General features: G+C 33.7%; 1 protein-coding gene across 1 annotated transcript; it reads left to right on the top strand.

The window, feature by feature from the left end:
* Positions 1–1,034: 1,034 nt before the first annotated feature.
* Positions 1,035–14,080, top strand: LOC127845545 (lachesin-like). The gene is made up of 6 exons (XM_052376559.1): positions 1,035–2,198; positions 6,232–6,359; positions 7,629–7,842; positions 11,909–12,220; positions 12,595–12,618; positions 13,360–14,080. Exons 1-6 carry the CDS (start codon positions 2,096–2,098, stop codon positions 13,494–13,496), a joined length of 918 nt encoding a protein of 305 aa, XP_052232519.1. The 5' UTR covers positions 1,035–2,095; the 3' UTR covers positions 13,497–14,080.
* Positions 14,081–15,339: the final 1,259 nt, after the last annotated feature.

Here is a 15,339-nt window from a genome sequence, read left to right as displayed (position 1 = left end):
TAACAAATTACATTATCTATCAAATGTACGTCATGTGATAATGTCATTGCGATTCGACTGTTAGTTGATACATTCTTCATTGACGCCACCTCCTATCATTAGCACCATCTACTTAGCATTGGCTCCATCTCTTTTTGAAAAATGCAAAATTATCCACTATGTCGGCAAGAAGCAAATATTTTTGTGCATGCAGCATCGATGCCGTACGCGATTTAATTGGGTGGACATTTTCTCGTCGCACAGGAAAAACTCATCGAAATGCGCTCTAAACTCCACCATGCCACAACTCATAAAGGTTCTCACGTTTATAAATGAGCTGAGAATGTATGCTTGTGTACATTTGTGGATGTTTATAATCAATGAATCGTACTACATTGCCCGATTTTAAAAATAATGCGAAATAACTTGAAAAAACAACAAATAAAAACCTAATCACCCTGTAAAATGATCCATGGAATTTTAAACATCCGGGCCTGAGCGCCACCTCAGGAGTTGCATTGGCTCTTTTATTAATGCAACTCAAAAAAAGAGTTGTCGCGCGTGGTTAACGGCCGTGTTCTTGTTCTCCATATGTGATTCTTCCCTGCATCTTGTCATATTCATCCTCAAAATAATCCTAGCCACCATTACCGCCATCACCACCTTTATCATAAATAAACGGGAAACGATTTTTAATCGTTCTTATTAAAACTGAATGAAAACAATTAATTTCGTGAAGTATGCGGTATTTTAATCATGTTCGTGTAAAATCTTACATTATCAATATGTATCTTTGTTTCGGGTACAATCATACAGATATAAACAAAAACATTTAGTGCAAAACGCCTTCTAGGGAAAGCTTTTGTGTCACCTGTTTACTGTTGATTAGCTCTGTTCATTATTTCTATCACCGTGCAGTAGACACAAATCGTGGTGGTTGGGACGCTCTGTTACTATGATTACCAATAATCAACAGAGCAGCTAGATCATTAAGATTGTGCGTCCGCAAACGTCAGTTTGTATTGGAGCGTTCACTTGTACAATAGAGAGGCGGTTAAACCATCGGCCGAATGAATGAAACTTTGTTTTAAAAGACCTGTGTGTTATGTCATCGGTTTAAAGAAAACAGCAAAACGAGTTTTATTGAAAACAAAGTTATTATTATTTCCGTTTGCCTGAAACGTTGGAATTATTTTAACATTATTGTATGAATAAAATAGGCGCATTATGATAACAAGGGCGGAAAGTTGTTTGATGTAAAATTAATGTGAATGTATGATTCAACGGCGGATCAGTGAAGCTTTCATACACGACATTAAAACTTATTTCTGCTCTACGCTTAATATTAGTGTTATTGGCACACGGCAAGCGTATGTGTAAATGAGTAATGCTTATGGGCACAAAGAAGATAATGAATTGAATCGGATATCGCGGGGAAAATATTGGATTATGGTGGTGCGAAACATTAACCTATGTTGTTGCTTTACTTGTGCGAGGCTTTGGCTTAAAATGACACACAAAAGGGAAATAATGAAATAAAAAAACATTTGCAAGTCGTGTTATTTATTATCCATGTTCCAAATATGAAAAATAAATTGAATAAAAGGGATCGATAATTGTATTATAATTTTGTGGATGGGGTTCTTTGTAATAGGAGAGCGGAGTCAATGACTTATTCAATTATTATTATTGATTGATTATCCGAAATATGAAACATATATCAAACTATTAAAGGAGTATTACAGCAATGGAATTATACTTGTTTATCAAATAATATTACTAAGTATGAATGGAGTAGTATTTAAATTAGATAACGCAATTATATTTTGGTTAGCGTATAAACCTGTAGAAATATTTTAGTCGAGCGTCTTTAATATCCTCATCAATAGAATATTAAAATGTTATTGTTGAACAAGGTCTCTTTAACTAAATGACAAAACGACATCGACTTAACTAATTAAAATGATGAATTCAATAATTCGCAGTTAGCGATTAAAAATCGATGCTCAATAAAAGTAGTGTTTGTAAATAATTGTGTTATAATTCGTAATTAAACCCATGCGATATTTGATGATACAAAAAATGTATCGGATATTACCAACTGAACAGCTATAATATGTACATGACAAGTGCAAAGAGCATGGCGTCTAAAGTCACGTGGTGGCATATTGGGGCCATCTTGCTTATGAACGCGGCAGTCGTAGTTGCAGAATTTCCAGGTGAGTTAATTTAATTTGAACAACAGATATGACGCATGTGGTTAGTTCAGGCCATATTGTATCAAACAGGCTACATTAATTGATTATTAAGCGAGCCTTTCGCAAGAAATGATATCCTTAAAGTATCTTATCAATGGTATGAAAAGACATCAATGGTCAGATTGTCTTATAAGATGTTTTAAAACGACAAAACACATTACATTTCACGAATCACGTCTGTTATAATAGTTAAATATTAATTAAATAGAAATGCAATTTGTCATTCAAAGAACACGAACTCTAATAATTCCCTCAAAATGTTATCTTACTCATCTTACTTTTTGATTCTTACTATTTTTTTCGATTCGATATTAACCGTTCATTTGTTATGTGCACACACAATTTGTGTATCCATTTAATTACAATGCACAGACCGTTATAAAAAATGACTGGCCTTTATAGTAGAGATGTTTAAAAATGTGTATACATGTAGATGTAGTTAAAACGATATGGCACTCTTTAAATTGCTACAACGTACGTGGCGCTCTTCTAAACTAACTTCTTATACCCTTAACTATACAGTTGTATTGTCAATATCCTACTTAGTAGCATTCCGAATCAGATATACCAGTAAACAACATAGAACCAGGGCGATAATGGCGACAGGCATTTATTACTCGCATTGGACTCAATCTTAGTAAAATGTTCACATTATCCGTACCCGTTTGCAGTAGGTCGTATCCGTAAGCAGTGTGTATGCCTTTCATGGGAATCTGGTTTATAGTTGTTTTGTGAAAGTCATGAGAAGTACATTACCCCGAAGTTTTTGCTTTATAGTCGTCATTCCTTGGTAGGAATATCTTGTCTATTGAATTCAAAATGCCTCCATGCATCAACTATGTATTTATTTACATTGCATTTATGTGGAAAAAATATTGCATTCGATACAAAATGTTTATATTCATTCGTCTCGATCACTAAAATAGAGCAAATGTTTCTTTCTGCTATTTGGCTGATATGCAGAATTTTGTTACGATTTTGTCAGATTTCGCGGTGCGTACTGTTTGATTGACAGCTTTAATCTTTGTAGCTGGATGTAATCAATAGAATGTGACGTCTACTTGCCTGATAAAACTTTTGTGTTAATCACGTTAACATGTGAAAGAAACAAACAATACCGCAACTTTAAACACACATTTTAAATTTAAATTTCGCTCAAGCTTTCAACTAGGTCAATAATTCAGAAGCGTATGTCTGCAGTTAATGTTCAGTTAAGATAATTGAACAAGAACTCTGACAATATCGCACCTATATATAGGTCCAAGAACTAGTCATGTACTTTAAGACGTGCTTTAGGTTTTCACTAAAAAAACAAGTATAATGATTACCTTAACATCGAGCGATAACATATTTGTGGGACGGATGAAACCCTTATAAAGTTCTAAAGTAAAGTAAAAAATAGCTTCAACAAATCATGAATTTGTATCTGCATGTAAAAAAGTCAAATAAACACATTTTGTTTGGGTTGTGCCTAAAGACGTATCGTGTTAATGTCATACATATGCCATATCGATACGTCGTACCGGATTACAAACACAATCAGTCCATTTTTAGTCGCACAAAAAGTTTTGCAATGCCATGGTATTTGTTTAACTTGTTACAATGAAACTATTCTGTTAGACGAACAATACTACGTTATTATAATGTACAGCATAATCGTTGTGCTGAAAGTATCAGCATATATGACAAAACAATTTTTCAGATGAAAACATGCACCGAATTTGTTACGGTATATGTTACGGTATACTAAAAAAGCATGCAATTAATAATAAACAATATGGTATCTGGCGGTTTCTACAAAAAAACACGACCATTTGGAGTTCTGATGCGTCAAAAATAAATCACGAGTATTTTGCGCAAGTTTGATTAAGTCACAATATATGACATATGAAGTTCATCTAATGACAGCAATATTTTTGCTTTGATGTGTTTAAAAGTAGATATAAAGCGCATATTTCATTATTCGTGTTAAGAACGATCAGAGAGTGCTGTGTTAGAATAAAAATGTGCATGTGGTATATTCCATGCACGCGATAATAAAGTTGATCACGTTTACAATTTGATCCATCTGATAACCTCTGCCATCATTCAAATAATTAAAAAAAACTGTTACCTAAGAGCCAGCAATTATACGCCTTCTAACGAAATAACTTGTGTCAAATTGATACTATCTTCACACTGACTGTAAGAAAATCTGTAGGAGATATTAAGCTATCTTTAACACTTGGCCCAGATAGAATTTGATTCTTTCAAGAATATGGCTTTTACGTGTTGGCAATGTAGTATCAGTCCATGAGAGGTGCTATCACGGTTTTAGAGTCAATCAAATCGATACGAATTATTATTCGCGGCATTCAGCAAGCATACGAGGGTAACTGGCTTAAATAACGAACTATCTACTTAATTGCACAATGACAGATAGGGCAAAGCACATGGGTAAATGTCTCTAGACAGAATATTTAGTTGTGTTGCATAGCCAACATATTTATGTAAAGAATGTTTAATAATTTTAAACAACATTGACAATTGCCTTTGAGTGAACCAACGAATGTAAAGTCACATTTTTACATTTTTGTGAAATCACAATTTTGAAAAGAAAATCTAATACTTATTACAAAATGACAGAAGATGTTCCATTAACGTACGCAAAATAAATCTCTTTACTAAAGCAACTGTTCTATTACCTAATTTATAACCATCTAATGAAAAGACAAACAATTTAACAGTTCGTGAAGCTTTTAATGTATTATTTTTGCATATAGTTTAGACTATAGTTGTTCAGCCATGATGGTATCATAGTTGCCCGTAAAATGCTTCTAGTGGACATGGGTCTCTATCCCTGCTTACGCGAAATTTAGTATTTAAAGTATTATTATTATTGATATTAATATTAAGATCACTATAATATTAAAGTTGTATTAGAAACTGACTGATAAGAAAATGCTGGCAAAGCAGTTTGGGATAAACCTTTTGCATTATGCTATGATTCCTTTGCGTGAACTCGTTCAATCATTCCACCATTAAACATTAATCCTTTTTTACCTATCATTTATGTTTGTTCAGTAAACATGAAACAAAACTATTTTGTATGGTCTAGATATACGGTTGCTCTTAGCTTGTACAGCCCTTTTTATTATGTATGCAATCATTTGGCAATCTAACAAAGTTTTACATATAATGGAGATTGTCTAGATGCATGTGTTTTGTTTCCTGGCAAAAACAGAGAAGTTTGTGATAACATCAGGTTTGGTTTGACGGATTTTTATGTTAACGACATTTGATTGTTACACATTACGAACGGTTACATTTCTATGAACGTCCAAAAAAGTGTCTATACAACTGTTTTTAGATTTGTGTGTTTAATCAGTATGTTAAATAATAAGGGTATACTATGCATACATATTTTATAATGACCTTATTGTGTTTGTATGCTTGTGATAAACAATTGGAGCCAAATAATAATTTTAAGATGATTGCATTAATAGAATCATGTTTTAAGAAAAACATATGTATGTTCGGATTATTTTTGTACTATGTCGTATTTTGCCTGAACATATTATTAAACAATAATCGTTTCCATATTGTATCGTTATCTTAAAAATGTTTTCATGCTAGCATTTAAACACTCGCAATAAGTTACTTAAATCAAAATTGACCTAACATTCAACTCTTTGAATAATAGAAATTTAAATCACAATAAGAATAATATTGAGATTAAACTAATGTTATACATAAATCAAACTTACTTTTTGCATATAACAAAGTCATTTGCTTCTATTGAACGATACAATAACTATTTAGATAATAATACCATTATGTTTTTATTTGTTATATGTTTGTTGTGATTTTTTTGTAAACGGGTGAACTGTTATGCGTTATTGTGCAATAATAAAAAAGCATTGCTTATTAAAACTTTTCCCTTGAATATAAGTTGGCAATAATTGTCTGTGTGTTTTCTCTGGATACGGCCCTTGATCCTCGAAGCTCTTTTCAGCTTCCGGTTACAACATCCAACCGGAGACGCCTGCGCCCGACTTCCTGTCGAGTCCATTGAATGTCACTTTCCGGCGCGGGGAGCTAGCCATTTTGAGATGCAGCGTGTACAACCTAGGAACCAAAACGGTTTAAATTACCTCTCTATTTTTGAGCTAATGAGACAGTTTTGCAGTTTGGCATCAACAGTTCTTCTTCTATACACGCAAATGCAAAAGAGGAACGTGTATTGTCCCTCATAATTAAGTATGATCGCTGATCTGTTATTGATGTGAAATAGTTTGACATTATTACCATTATCACCGTTAATATGTTACGTATTATACCGGTACTGCATTTTCACTGTAACGCAAACGGTTCTTGAACACTAAAAAGTATTGAAAGTATTATATCCCTGCAAACATAGAATACACTAACATGTTGGGAACAGTAGAAATGTATATGGAAGCGACTTGAACGTACACTTCATAGCCTTGTTATGTTTTCCGCTTAATTCGCGCATTTTAGCAGTCAATGACAAGGTATAATTCTTATAAAGAATCGTTGATATTCATACAAAATGTAAAAATGAACGTGCTGATATATATTTAATAACAAACGAAGACCTGTACATTATACACAATGTGGTTTAGAATATATTTTCGTTTCAAACCTTATGGTACTTTTGGTTTGGTTCTGCAAAGCGGTTGATCAAGGCAAAACTATTTTCAATAATAACATTTTTGTTTAAACTGTGCGTTTGGATGTGAATTATGAATACCTCTTATGCACGCGTGCAATATCCTAAACGGTCAGATAAACTGTATCCATTATGAACTAATATATCGGCCATATCAAAGAGATACTCATTCAAGAACAAGAACGTCTTATGTCTTAATCGACGGCAAAATCCAACAATTTCCAAGTTTAATATTCAATCGGTTAATTTTCTGCAGATATGAATTTGCACCGCCAAGTTTTATAGCCTTTCAGTAAAACATCGATCTCTATAGTAAAAGCTGGGACTTTATTTCAATAAGGTTCTTCATGAACAATGATAAATTGTCTCTAAGCCGTCAAATCGGAAATGAGAATACATGAGCCTTATTTTTATAAGGATCAAAGTGGTCTTTGAATGTCGATTTCTGCATCCCAAAGCAATGACTTGCAAACTATAGGCCTGATTGTTTGATACGTCTCTAAACTCCACATTATTAGATTAATATTGGATATTGTTTAAATGACCATCATTATCAACTCATTTTGATGCATTTAAATATATAATTACATCCGATAAATAATATTATTAAACTATTCAAACAAAATGAATGGGTCAATACAGGGTAGCGTTAATCAAATTTTAATTATTTAAAAGTTTGCATACTTACATATATACACTATGTTGTTCTACTTATCAAGGTCGTTTGGAGGCGACATGAGCATTCTTTTCCACTGACATCTGGTTCGCTGACCGTTGTTGCAGACGACCGTATACAGATTGGTCACGTAGACTTTAAGAACCAATGGGATCTAATGATTAAAAATGTGCAACCTGAAGACGAGGGCGTGTATGAGTGCCAGGTGGCATCAACCAATAGGAATATTCGGAGACTGGTCTCACTTACTGTAATTGGTTAGTTTCTTTTACTTACATTTGACGCGATGTTTGCTTTTTAATTTGTGTTGGTTTTTGAGATTCCGCTTGTCTCTATTATAATTTAAACGGTTAATATTGCCGCTGTGCATATGTATCCGATATTCATCATCATCATCATCATCATCATCATCATCATCATCATCATCATCATCATCATCATCATCATCATCATTATCATCATCATCATCATCATCATCGTCATCGTCATCGTCGTCGTCGTCGTCGTCGTCATCATCATCATCATCATCATCATCATCATCATCATCATCATCATCATCATCATCATAATCATCATCATCATCATCATCATCATCATCATCATCATCATCATCGTCATCGTCATCGTCATCATCATCATCATCATCATCATAATCAATCCCTTAACCGGTTTGGCCGTTGGGGAGAAATGAGGGCCGATGATACAGAAATGCTCCTCAAGTCAGGTCTTTCTTGTGCTGCTCAGAGTAATTTATTCATGGGAAGGGGTGTCTATTCAGTAACATTATCCATCCAGCTTTACTTCTTACGGTTTCGACATTTTTGTAAGTACGTAGTGGAACAGCACTTTACCCAATTAAACATAAAAAGCCCTTTTTTCTTCGTTTTATGTGTCCTAATGGGATATATTATTGATATTAAACTAAAACTACATCGCTAACATAAATGAAATCAACGAGAAAACAACAGCAACATTGAAGGTGTTTTATCTCAATATATTTCACAGCATGGCCCTTATTAACATTGAACATTAGATGACGCTGTTTAATATGTATTTATATCATCAAACACACACGGATAAATCATGCATAATCGACTAGCGCATCAACATATTTATACAAATTTACAAAAGTCTATGTCTCTATAATAGACCATTGTGATTATAATCTTAACGTGGTAACACTTTCGAATACTTTGAAAATAAATATCTAACACCTTATACTCCATTACTTATAACAAACGAGAGAGTTGGTAGTTCGTGTATTTTAAATGATCACTTATTAAATATGAATTTATCATTCATGCAGAATTATGTGTGTTGAATATTAGTTTTTTTCATAACTATTACTTTTCCAATTTTTCACAAGGTTTGCGACCAAGTTGCCAATAATGTTTTTATACATGGTTCAAAGGGGCGAATGGGCGGCGTCATACATGTGGTCTAAGTTCAATTAATTTAGTTTGCATTTCCTATTATGGATGAATCTTTGGATGAATCCAGCATAGATACCTACTTTGATACTGTTTTGTAACGTGTCAGAGGTCAAAGTAAAGGTCTTTGTTACCTAAAATTGGGGGACGGTTTTGGCTGAATAATTTGGGTTTAGAAGAAGATATAGCTCTTCAGTGTTTGTGTGGGTAGCTTTCACTAAGACAGCGTTACATAGTCATTATATGGTAATTGGGTAGAGTTGTCTGTAAATTAAAATGAGATGTGCGCTATGAAAAAGGGGTTAAATCCATGTCCGTAAAGTGTCGTCCCAAATTATCCTGTGCAGTCCGCACAGGCTAATCAGGAACGACACTTTCCGCTCTGACTTATGCAATTTTTCGTTTGCAGAAAGTCTCATCTTAGCAAAAATTCAATTTAGGCGGAAAGTGTCGTCCCTGATAAGCCTGTGCGGACTGCGCAGCCTAATATGGGACGACACTTTACGCACATTCATTAAACCCCCTTTTCATAGTGCACGGCTCAAATATACAAACCAGCAGGTGGTTTCCGGTCAATAACGCCAATCTTGAAACTTAGGATGAAGCACGTCTGCATGAAGAACTTGCTAGATTTCTTTTCTAGAAGTATGGGTTGAAATACATTCTTTGTGCTTAACTGCTGTGTGTAGGTATATTACATTGCGTGGGATTACATCTGGGACCAGTTGTTTCACCTGTTTAAAACTAGAAATCATTTAAATCCCAATAGCTTAAACTCTAATGCGGATACTGTTCTTAAATATTGTATTCTGCGCCTACATGTTGCTCGGTTGCTTTTGATCAATTTAATCATGGTAAAGATTTTTGCTTGGACAACCGCAGTTATATGCTTATTGCAAACTTGCAAATGTCATATGCGAATGGTACATTGTAAAAGATTATTTTGATCATACTTTATTAATTATCAACTTGAAAGTGAGATTAATTTTATGAACAAATAATGAATCAAATAGCATTTCGCAATAGCTTATAGGGTACTGTAAAAAAAACTTTGAAAAAAAACTAGGGGAAGTAGAAAAAGAAGGTAATCGACAGATGGCATCCTTTTTTCGGCGTAAGCTGTCTTAAGCCAGCTTTTCACCTTAGCCTGACCTTTGTAAGTGTCCAATAAAATTCCAATAAAATTTCCCGCGGCTAGGTACGAATGAATACACTTCATTTATTCCATTGGCTGATTTGAGTATACCACCAGAACATTGGAAACATATCCGCGTCTTTGTAACACTGTTTTACTGTATGAAACAATTTTATCTCGAATGAAAAGGCTTAATAGATAGAACAGTTTCACACTCAATTCTCGACATCAATACAGTTTGTGCGTACACCTTTTATTTTCAGAGTATTACCATCGCAAGAGCGTTTATACTTAAAAGGCTATGTTCTCATATTTAGTACTTACTTCCTTATTCCTGTCAACATGTTAACATGTAAAAGTATAAAGAGCAATGGAAGCGATGCCTCACTTTAAAGCATTGCATTTCAACCCGCGAGGCATATCGGGTCAATTCGCGGACATTCAGAGTTTATATACAGGTCATCACCGGAGTTGGCGGCCAGTAAAATAATCGTTATATAATAAAGACGCTATCCGTGAACTAGGTGACCTGGAATTTTCTTTAGACCAGAAATATGTTAAATGAAGATATTCAGCAATATAATTATGGTATGTAAATAATAGATTCTTAATGTGTTTTCAACAATACAATGATAAATATTATTGTTGATAAATTTAACAATTATTCGTCCATATTGCCTAATGTACTAAAGTGATATTATGAGCATGTAACAGTTTATAGGTGTCTATCGCAACCGTTGATTATTTTTGATGTTTCTACTTCATATCAACTTATATTAATTAATGCAGCATCATCATACTAAAACAATATACCAGAAAGAGAAAAATAATGCATTTGAATATCAACCGTACTTTCGTTTGACAACTGATCATGCGTTTACGAGTTGAACCTAAATTTAGTTTTAGTGCAGATTTGTTCATACGACACAAAGACACGAAATTGTTTTACGGATCATTTCAGCTTACAGGACTGGGTGGGTCACGTAAGAATATCGAATATAAAATATATTTTTATAAACAACTGGTAGCAAGGTGAGTTGCAGATAATTAATCAGTAACCACATTTTAACTAACTATTTTGACCTGTTAATTCTTTTCAGCTCAATTCAACAGTGAAAAATGCCCATAATATCACTTTAAGCATTTGCACGATGATAATTGATACTGTTTATAATCGAATCAAATAGCAATGCCCGACAAACCACTAAAACAGGTTTGTTCGAAGAACGCGCCTATAAATACGGATACTTCTCGTGTGGCCGGTTGACTCATATGTTTAAATTTCACTTCCATTCTTCTTTTGGTTTTCTGTTTTGTATCTATAGGTTTATGACCAGCAATATGTTATAATGTAAAATAAGCCGCGAAAACTCCCCGTAACATCCCGTACTGCGTGTGATGCAGCTAAGAACTGCACAGAAAAAGACATTCGCTATCCTTGATCTCATTCATTAAACTATTTACGCCGTATATCTTTTTTAAAGATATTTCTTGTTAGTTATTCATAAAAATGAGCAAAATTGTATGATAATGGAAGCTAGCAAACGTCAATTAGTGTGACAGCCTGACACACTTGTTTCCGAAAAGTATACAACACCACACCAAGCTAATATACGGTTCACTTTGACGTCATTAGAAAGTAGCATCAGTGTCTTTGATGAACATTGACTCCGTGGATTTTCAGTGTTTATTTCATCCTCATTCCTTAATATATCCGAAAACATGCGTTGTCTATGCCCACGCTCTCTATTTATTCAGATTCAAAAGCAGAAGCCATGGAAATTACCATCAGCAGAGAACAGTACGTGGAACGCGGGGAACCAGTCACGTTACACTGCAACGTGACGGGGCAGCATTATACCCCGGACGAGATAGACTGGTTCCGAAACGGGGAAAAAGTAACGTCGGAAAAACATAGGCGTGTTAAACTGTTAAAGCAACTATCAATTGCTCATAAAACGTTTATTAGTATTTTGAGCATAGATAAAGCAACTATGGAAGACAGTGGTGTGTATGTTTGTAGGTCGTCCAATATGCATATTGCTAATACGAAAGTCCACGTACTAAGCGGTAAGGACACAGGTATATATTGTGTCGTTTAAATCATATATACATTTTATGGAAAATTTATTATAATTGTATCGTTTTTCTACATTATTTCTTAGATATCTTCACACAGTTTTAAGTGTTTTATGTGATTATATAAAGTTATTTAAATGTTTACAATAAACATATAGTACATACCTATTACAATATAAACCTAGCAAAATGTGTTCAAATTTTATTCGCATGTGCAACCAATAAGTCCCACAAGCAAACAATGTTGGACATATTACTTTTACTTACGTAAACGGTTTTTAATTGTTACAAGTTTGTATTGTCAATCCTACATGTTACTTAAATCAGGATTATTGTGAGTTAAATGATTTACATTTTAATTGCAGCGGAGACGTCAAATAAAAAGCGAGGTAAATTCAAATAATTATTTCACTGTGGTAAATTTTATAAAAAATAAATAAATTTCGATTATAAGTGTAAACTTGATAATAAATGCCCAGTATTATTGATCCATATGATGTTCACGAGTTAATCGGCGCAGACATGTATTTATAACCTTATCAGAGGGGGTAATCACGTGATAGTCAAGATGGCAACGTGCATTCCGAGGCAGATAGTTTTCGCCGTTTTATACCCTTTATTACTTGTATTTATTGTTTAAATGCCGCTAACTTTCCAGCCATAGCAGCAAGAAAGTAACTGGCGTTTATTTCGTGTTGTTATTCAGTCTTTATCTCGACTTTACTCGCTGCGAAATTTCTTAGCGGGATGACCTAATTAAAGCTCGTCTAAGAGGACTTTCTGGGAGTAAAGTTGATTTATAAAGCGAATTTTAATACCAAATTAAATCCAATCACATGTGTACTGATATTGCTGGAAAGTGAGCGTCATTTTATAATTAAACAAAAGAAATAAAGGGAATACAACGGCGATAAAAACTTTCTCGGCATGGACGTCGCCATTTTGACTATCACGTGATTACCTCCTCCGCTTATGTTACACGCTTTTTGTACAAATGCAAAAATAAATACGAATAATTAGTGTCCTACGGAATTAATCTATAGTGTATACAGATTTAAAGTTTGTTAACTTAGTATATTATATTCTGTTAACACGGCGCAATTTTAGAGATTCTGGTTATAACTTTTCAGGAACATATCATGATGGGTATGCTGATGAACATGTATCAAGTGATCAGATGAAGTCGTCTGCATCAACTATTCGGCAGGCGACATTCGCGATAATTTGCCAATGTACTTTGCTTATGTTCACATATTGCTACAAATAATATGAACACGCTATACTCACATGAAGAGAATTATTTGAACTGCAAACTTGTGGATTACAGCGTAACCATGGTATATTACAGAATTGTCAACTGACGTTTATGCGGCTCTATAATTGACATCGGCAACACAACACATGAATTAACACACTAGCAAAGTGTTGTTTATGTCATATGTTAACGGATGGCATACTACAAAAGGCAATACAACTTAATTCCAACGACATGTTCAAAACTGTGCGACATTGCAGAAAGTGTTGAAGATATAACAATATCGCAATATAGCCTATAAATCATATGCGTTCGAAAACACAATGCAGATATTGATTAGATTCAAAGTGCAGCATGAGTGTTATTTATTGCAAGGTGTGTACACTCCAAAACATTTTCATTAAATAATGTTCTTTAATTACTCTGCTTGACATATGGTTGTCTATATGCATTGGCGTTTAGAAGCTTTTAAATATTTCATGTTAAAATATGGTTAGTGAATGCTTTATCTTGTTGATATGCAAGGGGTACAGATATAATCATACAAACACTACTTTAGACCCTGGTACGGATTAATAAAGTGTTTGGGGAATGTTCATTATATCCTTTCTACGGCATCCTCCCCCCCGCCCTACACACATATCGATCATAAAGGACAGTTGTCACTAACTCGCATAAGTTATGTTAAACCGGAAAGCGACAGCTGTGGAATTAACCGGCGTGTTTTGACTGATATACTGTAATAAAATGCGAACATACAACGAAATAATACAAAAGCATGTAGTTCGACACGATTTCTTTCAAAATCGTTTACGGGTATTCTGCTATTCTTAAGTACATGTCTATATTTTAAATATTTTATGTTACTATGCATTTTTTAATAACAGACACTTTTTTAAATTAAAATTGTATTTATTTATGAAGATAATTTTATCCTTCATGGGCGCATAAAATCCTTAATATTTGTTCCTAAATCATACGGAGAAAATTTCCACGAACGTTTATACCATGATAAACAATTTCACTAAAATTGAAAGAATTATGTTCGATCCCTTAGTAACTAAAAGACTTTCCAAATATCTGCATTTAAAAAATCTGATTATATCAGTTCGCCATATTTGGCTTGACCAAGATTGTAGTGACGGTAAAGTAATGTGTAAAGGTAGTTTGCTAATATTTATTAATTCGCATCACGATACTGAAAGAATACAAACGACTCAATGGGCCAAATAATAATAAATTATGTTTACAATTATTACACGATCATACCAAGTACGGTTACCCTCTCAGTCGCTTAAAACAAAATAGGGAAACGATAAGAATAAGCAAGAACAATGCATATCAGAGGCACTACGCGTTCGCAAAAATGTTATAGTGAAAAACTATTAAATCCAGCATATATAATTTGAATCCATATTAATATACTGTATAAGTAATGATTACTGATTGATGTTAAATGCCATTAACTGTGTTGTTTTTGTAATCATACAGTGCCACGTAATATCTTAATGTTTCAAGTGTGAACACACAAATACTTTTTTGTATTGTAAGTACACAATAAATCAGGGACCTATAAATATGTAAGTATAGGCTCCTGAATCCAGTATTTGAAGAGATGAAAGCAACGTTATTGGCTATTTACTTAAGTCACAATTGGGATATTAAGGTATATCTTATTCCGGAAACGGTGAGTTATATGGCACATACACAGCTATCTTATGTTTTTTCGAATTATTGAATGCTTTATGGTGCCTTTCAGGTTTTATATTTAAATAACTGTTCTAGTATTTTTCGTTTTGTTCTTATTCGGTTATTTTTAAGTTTTTTTAAATATATTATGTATGTGTTTTGTCTA

The sequence above is a fragment of the Dreissena polymorpha genome, chromosome 9 (genome assembly GCF_020536995.1).
Source record: "Dreissena polymorpha isolate Duluth1 chromosome 9, UMN_Dpol_1.0, whole genome shotgun sequence".
In the NCBI taxonomy this organism is placed as follows: Eukaryota; Metazoa; Mollusca; class Bivalvia; order Myida; family Dreissenidae; genus Dreissena; species Dreissena polymorpha.
Note: the sequence above shows the minus strand (reverse complement) of the source record. Positions and strands in the feature narration are given on the sequence as shown.

Excerpts from the sequence above, each read along its gene's own strand:
- LOC127845545 (XM_052376559.1), top strand. The coding sequence starts at position 2,096 with ATGTACATGACAAGTGCAAAGAGCATGGCGTCTAAAGTCACGTGGTGG. Across the intron at positions 2,199-6,231 it reads CGTAGTTGCAGAATTTCCAG|CTTCCGGTTACAACATCCAA; the intron begins GTGAGTTAATTT and ends AGCTCTTTTCAG. Across the intron at positions 12,619-13,359 it reads GACGTCAAATAAAAAGCGAG|GAACATATCATGATGGGTAT; the intron begins GTAAATTCAAAT and ends ATAACTTTTCAG.